Genomic DNA, 15,741 nt, shown 5'->3' on the forward strand with positions numbered 1-15,741 from the left:
GAAACTGTTTAAACAATTGCTATAGTTTCATAATATTGTAGAGTAGTTCTTTATTTTTCCTGTAATTATACTCATAATTTAAGATAAAATAATATTTAAATAGTAAAAATGTAAGATTTGAAAGTATCGTAAAAAAAAGCAAAGCTATTTTTAATTTTTTTTGAAAAATATCTGAAAATACATCATAAAATTGAATTTTATCCAAATTATCATAAAAATGAAAGGATTATAGCTACGTGACTTTATAACTTTATATTTTATTTCGTTACCGAAAATGTGGTTTGTGTTTATCCAGCTAATTTGTTTATGTCTCTGTCTTTCTGTGATTTCTCATTCCAATACTCCAAATGAACGTGCTTAATAGATAATCCATTTAACGAAAACATCTATTTAAATTTTTTAAAGGATATGTAGTTATGTAGGAATACATTATACATCTGTATATTTATTTCTAAATGATAAAGTTGCACTAAATCTGTATTGGAAGATTTCTTTTTATCGAAATCAGTGGAAGAGGTTATTTTGTGATCATAAAAAACTTTTACAAAATTTTTATCCCCTTCAAAATACACTACACCGTTACGAATTTTCCCTTATTCATCATTAGTTTTCTAACAACGTTGTAGAGTTTTACTGAAATAAACATATTTAACCTAGGTTTAATCCAAATAATACATTTTAATTTTGTGCTTGCATTTCTTACATTAGCGCTATCTTAAGCCATAGAGAAATTGATAGTGGATGATGGAGTTTTCCTTGATATGTGAAGACAAGTGGTTGAAATTAAAATCACCCATTACTAAGTCTCAGCCACAAAACATACATTCCATATTAATATCTATATTAAGAAATTTGATGTTATAATTATTATTTGAACTGTAATAATTATTTTTTATAACTGTTTTTTATTTAAACAACAAAATGGATATAATGTAAAAATGGAAATAGAAAGGATTAATCGAAAGGTTAATTAATATCTATATTAAGAAATTTGATGTTTTGTTTCTTGGAAAATATAATTTATCTTATACAAAATTTTCAACTTAATGCAAGTATAATGGCTTATTGTACAATTGGTATAGTTTCATAAATATTGTAGAGAATTTTTTTTTTACTTTTTCTGTAATTGTAATCATAATTTAATATTAAAAAAATTCAGTTAAACTTAATAGTAATTAAACTTGTAGTTGAAATGAATCTATAATAAAAACAAACTAAATTAAGCAAGTTTAAAAAATAAACTATCTAGGTATTCAACTGCAACAAAACTTCTAATAACTTCTGCAAATATGTCTTCTCTATCGAAAAGTAATTTCATCATGCTGCTTAGACGAATGTACCACGAAAAGAAAAACATAACTCCTAGTATTTTCCAGCCATGACTCTTTTCAACGAAGGAGGAAAGCCAGACGAAAACAACCGCGACCCACCATGAGACTTTATATAACTTTATATTTTATTTCGTTATTGAAAGATGTGGTTAGTGTTTATTCAACTAATTTATGTCTCTTTTTGTGATTTCTCATTCCAATACTCCAAATGGACATGTTTATTAGAAAATTCATTTATGGAAAACAGCTAATTGAAAATTTTAAAAGCAATGTAATTATGTAGGAATACATTTTACATTTGTATATTTATTTCTAAATGATAAAGTTGCACTAGAAGTTTGACAAAAAAAAAAAGTTGCACTAAATCTGTATTGGAAGAGTTCTTTTAATCGAAATCAGTGGAAGAGATTCTTTTGTGATCATAAAAAAAAAACACTACAATGTTAGGAATTTCCCCTCATTCATCAATAGTTTCTTGACAACATTGTAGAGTTTTATTCAAATAAACATATTTAACCTAGGTTTAATCCAAATAATACGTCTAAATTTTGAGTTTGCATTTCTTACCTTAGTTTCCAATAGCGTTATCTTTAGCTCCATAGAGAAATTGACGGTGGATGATAGAGTTTACCTTGATATGTGAAAACAAGTGGTTGAAATTAAAGTCACCCATTACTAAGTCTCAGCCACTAAAACATACATTCCAAATATAGTTTGTGTGTTTGCACTAACCAAGGCAAGACCTTACAGAGACAAGATAAATAAGGAAATAGTTTCTAAATGTTTTTCTTCCTTGTCGGTAAAAAGAGTGTGGTAAGGTGAGAGACATGGAGAGAGCCGTGGTGAAAGCAAAGCGTAAAGAGTTAGGGATTTCATGCATGCTTAACACAGAGGTTGGTGCAGTCCTTGCTGTCATCCGTAGACCCATCTCAGAAAGTTACCTGTCTCCACAAGAAACAGATCATTGTGATTCATCAGTCCAACAATCTCTCAAATCTCTGAGAGCCCTTATCTTCAACCCTCAGCAAGAATGGCGCACCATAGATCCTTCGGTTTACCTCTCGCCTTTCCTTGAAGTCATTCAAAGCGATGAGATCCCCGCAAGTGCCACAGCGGTGGCTTTGTCCTCAATCTTGAAGATTCTTAAGATTGAAATCTTTGATGAGAAAAGTCCTGGTGCTAAAGATGCTATGAACTCTATTGTCTCTGGGATCACTAGTTGTCGTTTGGAGAAAACAGATTCCATATCTGAAGATGCAGTGATGATGAGGATCCTTCAAGTTCTAACCGGAGTCATGAAACATCCAGCCTCGGTTCGTTCGTCTTTTGCTTTTACGAATAATATCTCATATCGGTAGTTGAAGAATTAATAAACTAATACATAAACAATTAGGATCAATGCATTTATAGGAATTAGTTTTAATTTGGAAGCTCATAACATGACCTTTTCTCTTTTAGATCAAAGTTTTCTAATAAGATGTGAATTAACACAGGAGTTACTAGAAGATCAAGCGGTTTGCACAATAGTCAACACATGTTTCCAAGTGGTGCAACAATCTGCTGGTAGAGGAGATCTTCTCCAGCGTAATGGAAGATACACAATGCATGAGCTGATTCAAATCATCTTCTCTAGGTTACCTGACTTTGAAGTCAGAGGAGAAGAAGGTGGTGAAGATTCAGAGTCTGACACCGATGAAATCGACATGAACAGCGGATATGGAATACGCTGTTGCATCGACATTTTTCATTTCTTATGTTCTTTGCTCAATGTTGTTGAGGTTGTCGAGAACTCGGAAGGGACAAGCGTCCACACCGCGGACGAGGATGTGCAGATTTTCGCTTTGGTCTTAATCAATAGTGCCATTGAGTTAAGCGGTGATGCTATAGGGCAACATCCAAAGCTTCTTAGGATGGTTCAAGACGATTTGTTTCACCATTTGATCCATTATGGAGCTTCTTCAAGCCCTCTTGTCCTCTCTATGATCTCTAGTTGTATCCTTAACATCTATCACTTCCTCCGCAAGTAAGTCCTTTGTTTCTTGTCTAACAAGTAAACCTAAATGCTAAAAGAATGTCTTTTCTTTTATTAGGTTTGTGAGGCTACAACTTGAAGCTTTCTTCTCCTTTGTGCTGCTCAAAGTTACAGCTTTCACAGGCTTCCTTCAGTTACAAGAAGTTGCACTTGAAGGGATAATCAATTTTTGTAGACAACCTGCGTTCATAGTTGAAGCATATGTGAACTATGATTGTGATCCCATATGTAGGAATGTTTTTGAAGAGACAGGCAAAGTTCTATGCAGACACACCTTCCCTACATCTGGTCCCTTAACCTCTATGCAAATCCAAGCCTTTGAAGGTCTTGTGATCTTGATTCACAACATCGCCGACAATATGGATAGAGAAGAAGATGAAGGTGGTGAGGAAGAAGATTCCAATTCCATTAAGCCAAGCCCTGTTGAGATTAACGAGTACATACCTTTTTGGATAGAGAAGCCAAAAGAGGATTTTGAGACATGGGTGGAGCATATAAGAGTGAGGAAAGCTCAGAAGAGGAAGCTAGCAATAGCTGCTAACCATTTCAATAGAGATGAGAAAAAGGGTTTGGAGTATTTGAAGTATAACCACTTAGTCTCTGACCCTCCTGATCCAATGGCATTAGCTTCTTTCTTCAGATTCACACCAGGTTTGGACAAGACAATGATTGGAGATTACCTTGGAGATCCTGATGAGTTACATCTCAGTGTTCTCAAAAGCTTTACACACACGTTTGAGTTCACAGGCATGAATCTTGATACTGCTTTAAGAACATTCTTGGAGTCCTTTCGGCTACCAGGAGAGTCTCAAAAGATTGAACGTATGATTGAAGCTTTCTCCGAGAGGTTCTATAATCAACAGTCTTCAGAGATCTTTGCAAGTAAAGACACGGTTCATATCCTCTGCTACTCGCTTATCATGCTCAACACAGATCAACACAACCCTCAGGTTAAGAAGAAAATGACTGAAGACGAGTTCATCCGCAACAACAGAGCAATCAACGCTGGAAAAGACCTTCCAAGAGAGTACCTATCAGAGCTATTCCAATCCATTTCAACAAACGCATTCGCTTTATCGACACACTCAGGTCCGGTGGAGATGAACCCAAACAGATGGATTGAGCTGATGAACAGAACAAGGACCACACAGCCTTTGAGCATGTGCCAGTTTGATCGGCGAATAGGAAGAGACATGTTTGCAACCATAGCAGGTCCATCTATAGCTGCTGTTTCCGCCTTCTTTGAGCATTCGGATGACGACGAAGTGCTTCACGAGTGCGTCGACGCACTGATCTCTATAGCAAGAGTTGCGCAGTACGGTCTTGAAGACATTCTCGACGAGCTAATCGCCTCCTTTTGTAAATTCACAACGTTGTTAAACCCTTACACAACACCTGAAGAGACACTCTTCGCGTTTAGTCACGACATGAAACCTAGAATGGCTACTCTCGCGGTCTTCACGCTCGCTAACAGCTTCGGAGATTCCATCAGAGGAGGGTGGAGGAACATTGTGGACTGTCTCTTGAAGCTAAGAAAGCTCCAGCTTCTTCCGCAGTCTGCTATAGAGTTCGAGACGACAGAAGAAGAAGCCTTATCCGAATCTGACCTAAACATGCTTGCGAGCCAAGAAAATAAATTCAACAGAAGACAAGGCTCTAGCCTAATGGGTAGATTCTCACACTTCTTGGCGTTAGACAGCGTTGAAGAATCCGTAGCTCTAGGGATGAGTGAGTTTGAGCAGAATCTTAAAGTCATTAAACAATGTAGAATCGGTCAAATCTTCAGCAAAAGCTCGGTGCTCCCTGACGTTGCTGTGCTGAACCTAGGACGTTCTTTAATCTACGCAGCTGCAGGAAAGGGACAAAAGTTCAGCACGGCGATCGAGGAAGAAGAGACGGTTAAATTCTGCTGGGACTTGATCATAGCTGTGGCATTATCCAACATCCACCGGTTCAACATGTTCTGGCCTAGCTACCATGAGTATCTACTCAACGTAGCTAACTTCCCTCTCTTCTCCCCCATCCCTTTCGTCGAAAAAGGCATCCCGGGCTTGTTTAAAGTCTGCATCAAGATTCTCGCTGCTAACCTCCAAGACCAGCTCCCAGAGGAGCTGATCTTCAGGTCGATAACGATAATGTGGAAGATAGATAAAGAGATTATCGACACTTGTTACGACACGATAACAGAGTTTGTCAGCAGGATTATCACGGAACATTCCGCTAGTCTCCAAACTCAGATCGGGTGGAAAAGCGTCTTGCAGCTGCTCTCTTTGTGCGGGAGACATCCAGAGACCAAGGAGCAAGCTGTTGACGCTCTCATCGGTCTAATGTCCACCAACGCATCGCACCTCTCGCAGTCAAGCTATGCTTACTGCATAGACTGCTCCTTCAGCTTCGTCGCGTTGCGAAACAGCGCGGTTGAGAAGAACTTGACGATACTAGACCTCATGACGGAGTCAGTTACAATGCTGATACAATGGTACAAGACAGCATCCACAGAGACGGTGAATAACTTCAGCGTGGCTAGCAACACGAGCAGCTCATCCTCAGTGGAGGAGAACAGTTTGAGAGGAGTCAACTTCGTTCACCACCTCTTCCTCAAACTCTCCGAAGCTTTTCGAAAAACGACGCTAGCGCGACGAGAAGAGATACGCAACAGAGCGGTGACGTCGCTAGAGAGAAGCTTCACCATGGCGCACGAGGATCTCGGGTTCACGCCGTCGGGTTGCATCTACTGCATAGACCACGTGATCTTCCCGACGATAGATGACTTGCACGAGAAGCTACTGGACTATTCGAGGCGCGAGAGCGCGGAGAGGGAGATGAGGAGCATGGAAGGGACGTTGAAGATAGCGATGAAGATGCTGAAGAACGTGTTCTTGCACTACTTGGAGCAGATTGTTGGGAGTGTGGAGTTTAGGACGTTTTGGTTGGGGGTGTTGAGGAGGATGGACACGTGTATGAAGGCGGATTTGGGGGAGTATGGTGATAATAAGCTTCAGGAGGTGGTGCCTGAGCTTTTGACTATAATGATTGGGACGATGAAGGAGAAGGAGATTTTGGTGCAGAAGGAGGATGATGATCTTTGGGAGATTACTTATATTCAGATTCAGTGGATTGCTCCTTCTTTAAAAGATGAGTTATTCCCTGATGAAGATATGTAGATTTTTTTTGTTTTCTTTCATTGTTAATTGATGCACTTAATAAAAATTTAGTTGATGCAATTTATATTGGTTGATACAGACATGTTTGCTTAGTTTTATTATGTTTTAATAAAAATCACGTCTAATTAGAGGATAATATAATCTTTCAAAAAAATTCTATGCAATATTTTGAAAAAGTCTAAAATTTAGTGATAACAATAAATTTCATAAGTTAATGTTCTATGAATTAAGGGTTGACCCATAGCCGTACCTGAAATTTTGGGGACCCTATCCAAAACAATATTTTTTATTTAATTTTTTTTAAAAGATATTTTTTTGAAAAAAAAATTAAAATTATTTTTAAGAAAAAAATATTTTTTGTTTCCTTAAAAATTTAAAAGAACATTTTAGTCTATTACAATTTTTTAATATAATTATAATTTTTAAAATCTGTATTTTATCATTTTTTCATTTTCACATTAAACATTTACATATTTAACTTATACAAAAATATTTTTTTCTAAAAGGGACCCCACTGAAATGGAGGTCCATTCAAATGTTTCACACACATGGGGTCAAGTCCGGCTCTGGGTTGACCGATCTATTTTTCCATGAGAACTACAATATATTACCACATTTACACGAAGTTAAGTTTTTATTCTATACTAGTATTACTCCGTGCATAAGGCCATTATTTTTATAATTTACAATGGAATGAATATATATTTTAAAATATAATTTATAATGGAAAGAATGTTATTTTGAGGGTTATATTTATCAGTAGAATTAGAAAAAAGAAAAATTCGCGCTTTATAGTCCAAGATGAACCTTTTATATATTTCTTCCAAAAACAGGAAAAATTATTACATATGAAAAATAAGATTGAGGGAAAGCATATAGTCCCATTGTAGTATTTCCCTTCTTTTATGGTTTTATTTTATTTCTTCATAATACTCTTTTATATATATTTTTTTTCATTGCTATGCTTACTTGGAGTTTTCTTTTTGCTTCTATCTACAAATAGAAATAGAAAAGAATTAAAAGTATATATATTTTGATCTGAAATTTAAAAAAAAAAATCACAACATTTGTATAAATTACAAACACACAAATAAAAGTAAGGAAATCTTACTATAAAGTTAGATCTTAATCTGGATAGTAGACATGAATCCTTTTGTTTTCTCTAGCCCCCGAGTTTCCATTTGCTGCCTTAAATCTCCATGTTCCCCCTCCCCCCTTCCCCCCCCTTTTCTTTTCTTTTTCTTCTTGTGGTGCTTTGCATTCTAGGGGCTTTGTACATGTGTTTTAAGTTGAGACCATTTTAATCTCTTTTCTTGAACTATCACTCTATCAGTCTATCACCACGATAAAAATAAACTCATTCCAGCAAATCGACAGTTGATTAGTCCTTTTTAATTATGTTATTGACATATTTTGTTTATCCTTTCCTTCTTACATGCAGTATCTAGGTTTGGACAATGTTTAGAATGCAGAAAAAAAATTATATGCAAGTATATGAGAATAAGGTTCATGCAAAAGGTTATTTGAGCATGAAGAGTTTAGGCGTTTACTTACCTGGACTTTAACCTTCATCTCTCTTTTTTGAACAAACTTCATCTTAAGAATTCGAAAATATCAATCCATAGTGTACTGGCGTCCTTTTTCTCGTTTCCTTGAAAGATTTTCTTGAAGATTATTGTTGTGCAAGTTTGACCAAAAACTACTTCGATTTGAATCTGGAACTGCAAAAGGTTTCATCATTAAAAATTTTAATCTATCTGGTTAGAAGTTGAAATTTAGAGAGGATCAATGGAGTGCTGCAAAGAATTTAAGAATTTACAAATTCTGAATGCAACAAATGAATCTAAATATATGGCACTATGAGTTAAATCGATTACTCAAAAAAACAATGATTAACAGTTTTAGGGATCGTGGGATCATGGGCACATTGTGAGAGATATTAGGAATTTTTATTTTATATAGAAAAAAGAGAAATAAGTTAATACAAGATCAGGTTTTTACATTTAAATTATTTTTCTTTTAAATTGTAGAACATATTCCATGTGTCAAAATTTTGTTGGTCATATGACTTGTGCTTTAGTATATAAGGGATATCCACTTAATGAATGTTAAATACATGTTTTCCCAAGAATTCAAAGTTCGAATTGTTTTTAAAACTCAACTTAAAAGTTCGAGATATACACCCTAAACCATGATTAAGATTGGTTTAATGTGTACCAATTATATTCTTAACTATTAGACACCTAACAAAACTCAAATTAAACCAAAAATACCCTATAAAAATAATTAATCTCACACTCATCCAAAATAAAACCAAAAGTTAGAAAATCAAAGAATCAAAATTCGCAAATCATCAAAATCAAAAAGACCAGAATTATTTATGCCTACTAGTTTTAATAATTTGGGGATTTTGACCATTTATTTTTCAAGTCTTGGGTTTTATTTCAAATGAATGTGAGATTAACTGCTTTAATAAGAAATTTTATTGGTTTTATTTGGATTTTGATTGTTGTTTAATAGTTAAGTATATTTTGGTACACATTAAACCAAACTTAATCATGGGTTAGGGGTAAATTGATTTCGAACTTACAATTCAAACTTTAAATTTATGGAAAACCCGGTATTCAACATTCATTCGATGGATATATAGAATGATGCTTTAACTTTATGTGGACATGGTGTTATATAATAGTTATGAGGGAAAACTAGATCGTCAGCCCACAAATTAATAATATACTTAATTAATAGTTTAAAATTTAATTTAATAGGGAATATCATACAATTCTAAATAATAATATAATGAAATTTAGAAAAAATAAATAAATATATGATTCTAATTATAATTACTATATATAAATTTTATATAATATAAACAAAAACCTATATTATTTTTAAAATAAGCTATATTTTTATATATTATTTATTAAATTGCATCTAAATATATATTATAAAATAAATATTTAACACACAAAAAACATCAAGTAATATAATAATAGGAGTTCAAAGTCAACAAAAACGACAAAACCAAGTCTCCAAAACGAAGTCTCCCAAATAGATAAACAAAAAAACAGAGGACTCTGCTAAAAAGTTTCTGTGGATTCGAAGCTTTTTAGTTTTCGCCGGGACGAACATGAAGATCTCTCTCTTCCTTGTCTCGTTCCTCGTCCTCCTACCTCTTTCCCTACAGGACCCAATCCCAGAAGTCAAAGCACCGAGCCGGGCCCACGCGGAGCTCACGAGCCATGGTTTTCCGATAGGGCTCCTCCCTCTCTCCGTCAAGGACTACTACATCATCAAAACCTCCGGCGGCTTCTCCCTTCTCCTCCACGGCACATGCAAAATCACGCCTTCCTCCAGATAACTACCTCGCGACATATTCGAACAAGGTAACGGGTCGGATCACGCACGGTCAGATCGCGGAGCTCCGTGGGATTCGTGTCAGGGCGTTTTATCAGTGGTGGTCGATCACCGGGATTCGATCCTCAGGGGATAATCTTGTCTTCGAGGTCGGTGTCGTAACCGCCAAGTACCCTTCGAAGAATTTCGACGAGAGTCTTGATTGCGAAGGACAACGAGCTTCTTCTTGATTCAGTTCACGACGTAAAGGTTATATCCTTCGACAAATTCATATTTTTTAATTCTGTATTATGGACTTAAGATATTCAAAGTTTTTTTTTTTTTTTTACTCTGTTTGATGCCAATGTGGTACGGGTAGTATCTTCCTTTGAGATGTCTAGAGATATAGGTTTTGTTTTAGGGCTTTTGTTTTATTAGTTGTCTGAGATTTGACATCTGAGGTAATAATGGTTTCAAATGTTGGATATTTGTAACCACGTAAGTTCTCTTGACCATTGTGGTCTTCGTTTCATATTGTCTTTCTAAGCTTTATTAGAAGTTGTCTGCCTTATTGCTGATCTTCCATCTTCTGCACGCATTTACCGCCATAATTTGAGTGTCAGATAGTCTTTATGTTTTGATTTTCTTTGGCTTTTGTCTGCGTCTTCCTTTCACCGTTGGACTGATCTTTTGATAGGTTAACCTTTCATGGCCAATTATAACAGTAACAAAATCTATGGTTGTCCATTTAAACTTTTAAGGTCATGGTGTGCATTGATTCAGAGATGCCTTGGATGCTACGTTCTTGTTAGGAGCCTAAATGTTTATGTAGATTGCTTTTCTTAGTTTCCAATATTTTCAGCGCTTGGATGGTTTTATTAGGTTATTAACGAGTGGTTCTCGTCTACAGTGCATGCAGGTTTGTGAAGCCAGGAGAAACAAGTGAAAGCTGATTTGTAATATATCTATCTCCATCGGATAATAATATATAAAAGCTTGAAATGTAAAACAGCATCTAAAACCACGACTTTATTCTTGTTTTCTCTGCAAACTAAAGGGCTTCATAAAGGCTTGTAAGTTGTGAACCAAATATTTGTTAATATGTGATTTGGGACTTAAAACATACCAAACACGATCCATTTTGTTGCTCCGGCTCGATCTCCTTTACTTCCAATTGGGCTGCAAAGTACAAACTTTCGTTAAAGGAAGATGAATCTTTCAATTCATTGTGATCCAAGGACATGCCCATGAGAAACTATTAAAATAAGGTTCTCAAGTTTAAGATACTCTTTTAGTTTTTATTTCTTAATTATAATGTTTTTTTTTTTGGAAACTTCACTTAGATCCTATCAAGATTCTATCGATGGATCTGCTGGAATATCAGAAAATTTTATCAAGAAAAGTAGCCGCAAGGTAGTTGTTTTGTATTATTATGTCCATTAATTTCTTGATTCATTATTTTCTCGTAACCTTTTCCCTAATACGCCGTGATACTCATCTCCCTCCCATAAGAAAGAGTGGACACACGCTTATAATGCTTATAGTTATACTTCATCTTTAAATTAAAGGTAAAGTAGAATACTTGAAACATAAAGTAAAGTCACACTGAATACAGTTGGATGTTTCCATGTAGATTTTGCGTGAACATCTTTTTTTCTGGTTTGGAAGTTATGAATAAATGATGCATATTATAATTTTCATGGCCTAATGCCTAAAAAGTAATTTTGGCGCACTGCAGTACAGCTTGAAACGACATCCTTCTTTACCACACTTGCACACGTCGCACCTGAGTAAAAGTTGTACATGCATGGGTGCGTACCATAGTCCATAAGACTATATGCAATGTGTATGTTGAAAAAAAAATTCAACTGTGGCTTCAACCTGTTGAAAGCACAAAAATGGCTCTCACCATGTCACTTTGGAGCATTATGAACCACACAAAATCAAATAAGTTTTCGAAAGTGTTTTATTGTTTTCGTTTAAAAGAAATAACTATTGGATTGGACAAGTGTCATTACATAATTGACTGTCCAAATTTCATAAGTTTTTATTTTATCGTAGTTTTTGAGATCAATTATATTATACCAAATAATATATTTTTATAAAAAAAATTATATCAAAATTCATAACTTTTTATACTCTATAAATAGATACTTGGTTTATTTGATTTGGACATAAAAAAATTCATTTTTTACTATAATATTGCTATTTGAAGTTTTGAAATGTTATTTATTTTAATAATATTTTTTTCTTATTAAAAGAAAAAGCTAGTGACGTATATAAATAAAAAAAATACTAAATATATTAAAAACTATGTTGTTTTAAATATTTAAGTTATTTATAATCAAAGTTATTATTAATATGTAGTTTTTAAATTATAAAAGATAAAAAAAAATGAATTAAAATGATGAGGTAGAGTGTTAAATTTTATTAAACAAAATTATTGTACAGGTTAAAAATTTGGTGGATGTTGAATAATTATATGGAAGAGAGAAAAAAACTATGTAGAAGATGAAATGAAAAAAAAACATGGTGTTGAATCAAAGAATCAATGTAGATAGTCTAAAGGGGAATTTGCCAAAACTAACCCACAACTTGATTTTAACCTCAAACTTATATCCAAACTTGAATCAAATGGAGAACTAACCTAAAAGCTTTGTGAAATTACAGCTGAATCCCTTGTTACCAAACAAAAAAAAACAGAAGCCATTTTTACGAATATAGCTCCAGTAAGTCGTCTGAGTTGTCTGAGATGTTGGAAGTCGTCTGAACGACTTCAAAGTAAGTCTTCTGGTGTAGCTGATCTTAAAAATAATTTATAAAATTTTTAAAAAATATTTTGATAAGCGAAAAATTAAAATCATGTAATTATAAACAGTTTTAAGTGATATAAATTAAAATATAACAAAATTGAATTGTTTTCAACATAGATGAATGTAGGTAGTGAATCATGGTATTCTTTGGTCTAGGATTTGGCAACATATGTTGTAGTATTGTATGTATTCTTAGGGTTAGATTTTGGAAAGCTTGAATGTTTTTTTGAAAAATTAAATTTTTACCTATTCATGTTTATTTTTGTGTATAGTAAACACTTTTGAAGTTTAATTTGATTTTACAAAGTGTTTATTTAGTTAATTAGATGATTTACAAGTAAGTCGTCTAGGAAGTCGTATGAATCAAAAATATTTAACGTAATTGGATTTTTTTGTCTCCCTATATAAAGAAAAATTTACACGTTATATCTACTCCTCTCAAATGGGTGCAACAAAAATGTAATGTTCATCATTCTAAAACTCTTCAACCTCTCTCTACTCTCTTTGACTTGAAAACACCAAACTTTATATGAATTTTTCAGTTTTGTCTCATGTCTTTCTTACTAATCTATCTTTTTTTTGCAGGTTTTTAATCAGATGATACTCATCTTCCACTCATTTAAAGGTATATCTATTAATTTTAGATATGTATTTTTGTGTGTTCTATAGAGGTAGATTTATCTAATCTTCCACTCATTTTATCTTTTTTTAAGCCATTTGAACGTTTTTGGATATGCAGGTTTTTCAGATCTGGATTTGATGTGCAAGTTTTTCAGATCTGGAAGACTTCTGGGATGACTTACCTATTAGTCGTCTAAAATATAATGCACTAGACGACTTCCAGGAAGAATTCCAGACGATTTCAAGGAAGTCGTCTGGACTTCCTGGAAGTCGTCTGGACTTCCTGGAAGTCTTTTGACGAAGTCTCCCTTTCATAATAGATCTGAGCGTTTTGGTAAATTTTCATGTCTGATTTTTCTTCATTTGCTAACTTCTTGTTGTATAAAGTTCTAACTTTTTTCCCAAACTAAAACTTTCCAAACTCACTCTAATCTCTTTGACTTGAAAACACCAAACTTTATATGAATTTTTCAGTTTTGTCTCATGGCTTTCTTACTAATCTATTTTTTTTTGCAGGTTTTTAATCAGATGGTACTCATCTTCAGCTCATTTAAAGGCAGATCTATTAATTTTAGATATATATTTTTCTGTGTTCTATAAAGGTAAATTTATCTAATCTTCCACTCATTTTCTCTGTTTTTAACGTTTTTTGGCATGCAGGTTTTTCAGATCTGGATTTGATATGCATGTTTTTCAGATCTGGAAGACTTCTGGGACGACTTACCTGTTAGTCGTCTAAAATATAATGCGCTAGACGACTTCCAGGAAGTCTTCCAGACGACTTCCCGACGACTTCTAGGAAGTCTTCCAGACGACTTCCAGACGACTTCTAGGAAGTCTTCCAGACGACTTCTAGGAAGTCTTCCAGGAAGTCGAGACGACTTCCTGGAAGTCTTCTGACGAAGTCTTCTTCCATATCAAGTGGAGTCCAAGCTTGTCTTTGTAGAGGAATGATCTATAATAGTTTTGTTTGTGGTTTGTTTTGTGATTTGCATGTCTACTCTTTTAGTTGTGATTTTTTTGTAAAATCAGTAATAATGTTTCCCAATATGTAATACATGTGCTAACAGTGTGTTTACACATTTACAAATCAATGAAATAATAGACTTCAATAACCTTTTTTCTTATCTTTGGATCTCTCATATGCAATAATAAACTCCAATGGTCTTTTTCTCATCTTAATAAACAAGAATGTTGATAGCTTCATATTGACACAACATTTTAAGAAGCATTTTAACCCTTCTTCCAACTCATAACAATAATCATCATTAGTGTCTATAACAATAATACTTAAGAGATGGAAACAAACAATATTAACTAGTCAAAGCATATCATATTTTTTATAAGTTTGAAAAACTTAGTCAAATTTAGTAAAACTAAGGGAGAAAACATATTTTGAAAATATGAGTTTTACATATCTTGAAGTTACTTATCACTCTTAAAAATACAAGTTATTCAAAAACTAGCGTAAAAGACTTAAAAACTAGTGTAGAACGTGGAAGTCTTCTCGGATCAGTTAGAAACTTTAATTAACGTGAATGTTGGTAACCTCATAAATATCACAAATTAAGTTATAAATTTCATTCAGTAGCCCAAATATTCATTAATAAACATGAATTAACAAGAAAATGTTAAAAATGTCTTTATAGTTTTAGAGAAAATGCAAGTTTATTAAACATTGACGCAGACGACATCCACGGAGGTCGTCTAGTAGACTTCTAGAGAAGTCGTCCATTTAGGTCATTTTTGCAGTTAAAATTTTACAAAGACTCTGTTGTAATGAGTAGGTTAACTCCACAGACTATGTGTTCATGTCCAGGTTATAATCTTCTTGAGCCATTGCAACAAGATCAGCATGTGTCGAACCTTCACTCAAAAGTAACATTCTCGCTCCTTTGAAATGATCAACCACAAAATTCAAACATCCATCTTTAAACAACCATTCTCCATACACTGCATGTAACTAACGCATCGTCTGAAAATGTCAAAATAAAACACATTAACAAACATAGAACAAAGAAAACGAAAGTTTATTAAAGATCGACGCGGACGATCTACGCGGACGACTTCAATATAAGTCTTCCAGACGACTAAAATATAAGTCGTCTGGTCAACGCAGAGGTTATTTTTGCAATTGACTTTGAAATATGTTATCTGAGACGACTAAAAAATAAGTCGTCTAATTTTGTTTGGTTAAAAAAAACTCCAAAAAAGCTAGACAACTTACTTTCAGTCGTCATAGGTTAGTTTTGCATTTGAGTGGATTATTTCAGAAGTTTGACTTCCCTGAACGACTTACATTTCAGTCGTCTGGGGAAAATTGAAATATCAATAATTTATTAAAACTCGACGACTTACAATTAAGTCGTCATAGGTTAGTTTTGCAATTGAAAAATAAAACTTCAATATTTAATTATATATAGACGACTTACAATTCAGTCGTC

The 15,741-nt window shown here is 33.9% G+C and overlaps 1 protein-coding gene and 1 pseudogene across 1 annotated transcript; both read left to right on the plus strand.

Annotated features, from left to right (window-relative positions):
* The first annotated feature begins 1,723 nt into the window (after nucleotides 1-1,723).
* LOC106431314 (ARF guanine-nucleotide exchange factor GNL2) lies at nucleotides 1,724-6,746 on the plus strand. Its single transcript, XM_013872121.3, has 3 exons — nucleotides 1,724-2,644; nucleotides 2,825-3,354; nucleotides 3,422-6,746. The coding sequence occupies exons 1-3, from the start codon at nucleotides 2,159-2,161 to the stop codon at nucleotides 6,525-6,527; spliced, it is 4,122 nt and encodes a 1,373-aa protein (XP_013727575.1). The 5' UTR covers nucleotides 1,724-2,158; the 3' UTR covers nucleotides 6,528-6,746.
* A 2,809-nt stretch (nucleotides 6,747-9,555) lies between these two features.
* On the plus strand, nucleotides 9,556-10,986 carry LOC106431305 (annotated as a pseudogene).
* Nucleotides 10,987-15,741: the final 4,755 nt, after the last annotated feature.

The sequence above is a fragment of the Brassica napus genome, chromosome C9, assembly GCF_020379485.1.
Source record: "Brassica napus cultivar Da-Ae chromosome C9, Da-Ae, whole genome shotgun sequence".
NCBI lineage: Eukaryota > Viridiplantae > Streptophyta > Magnoliopsida > Brassicales > Brassicaceae > Brassica > Brassica napus.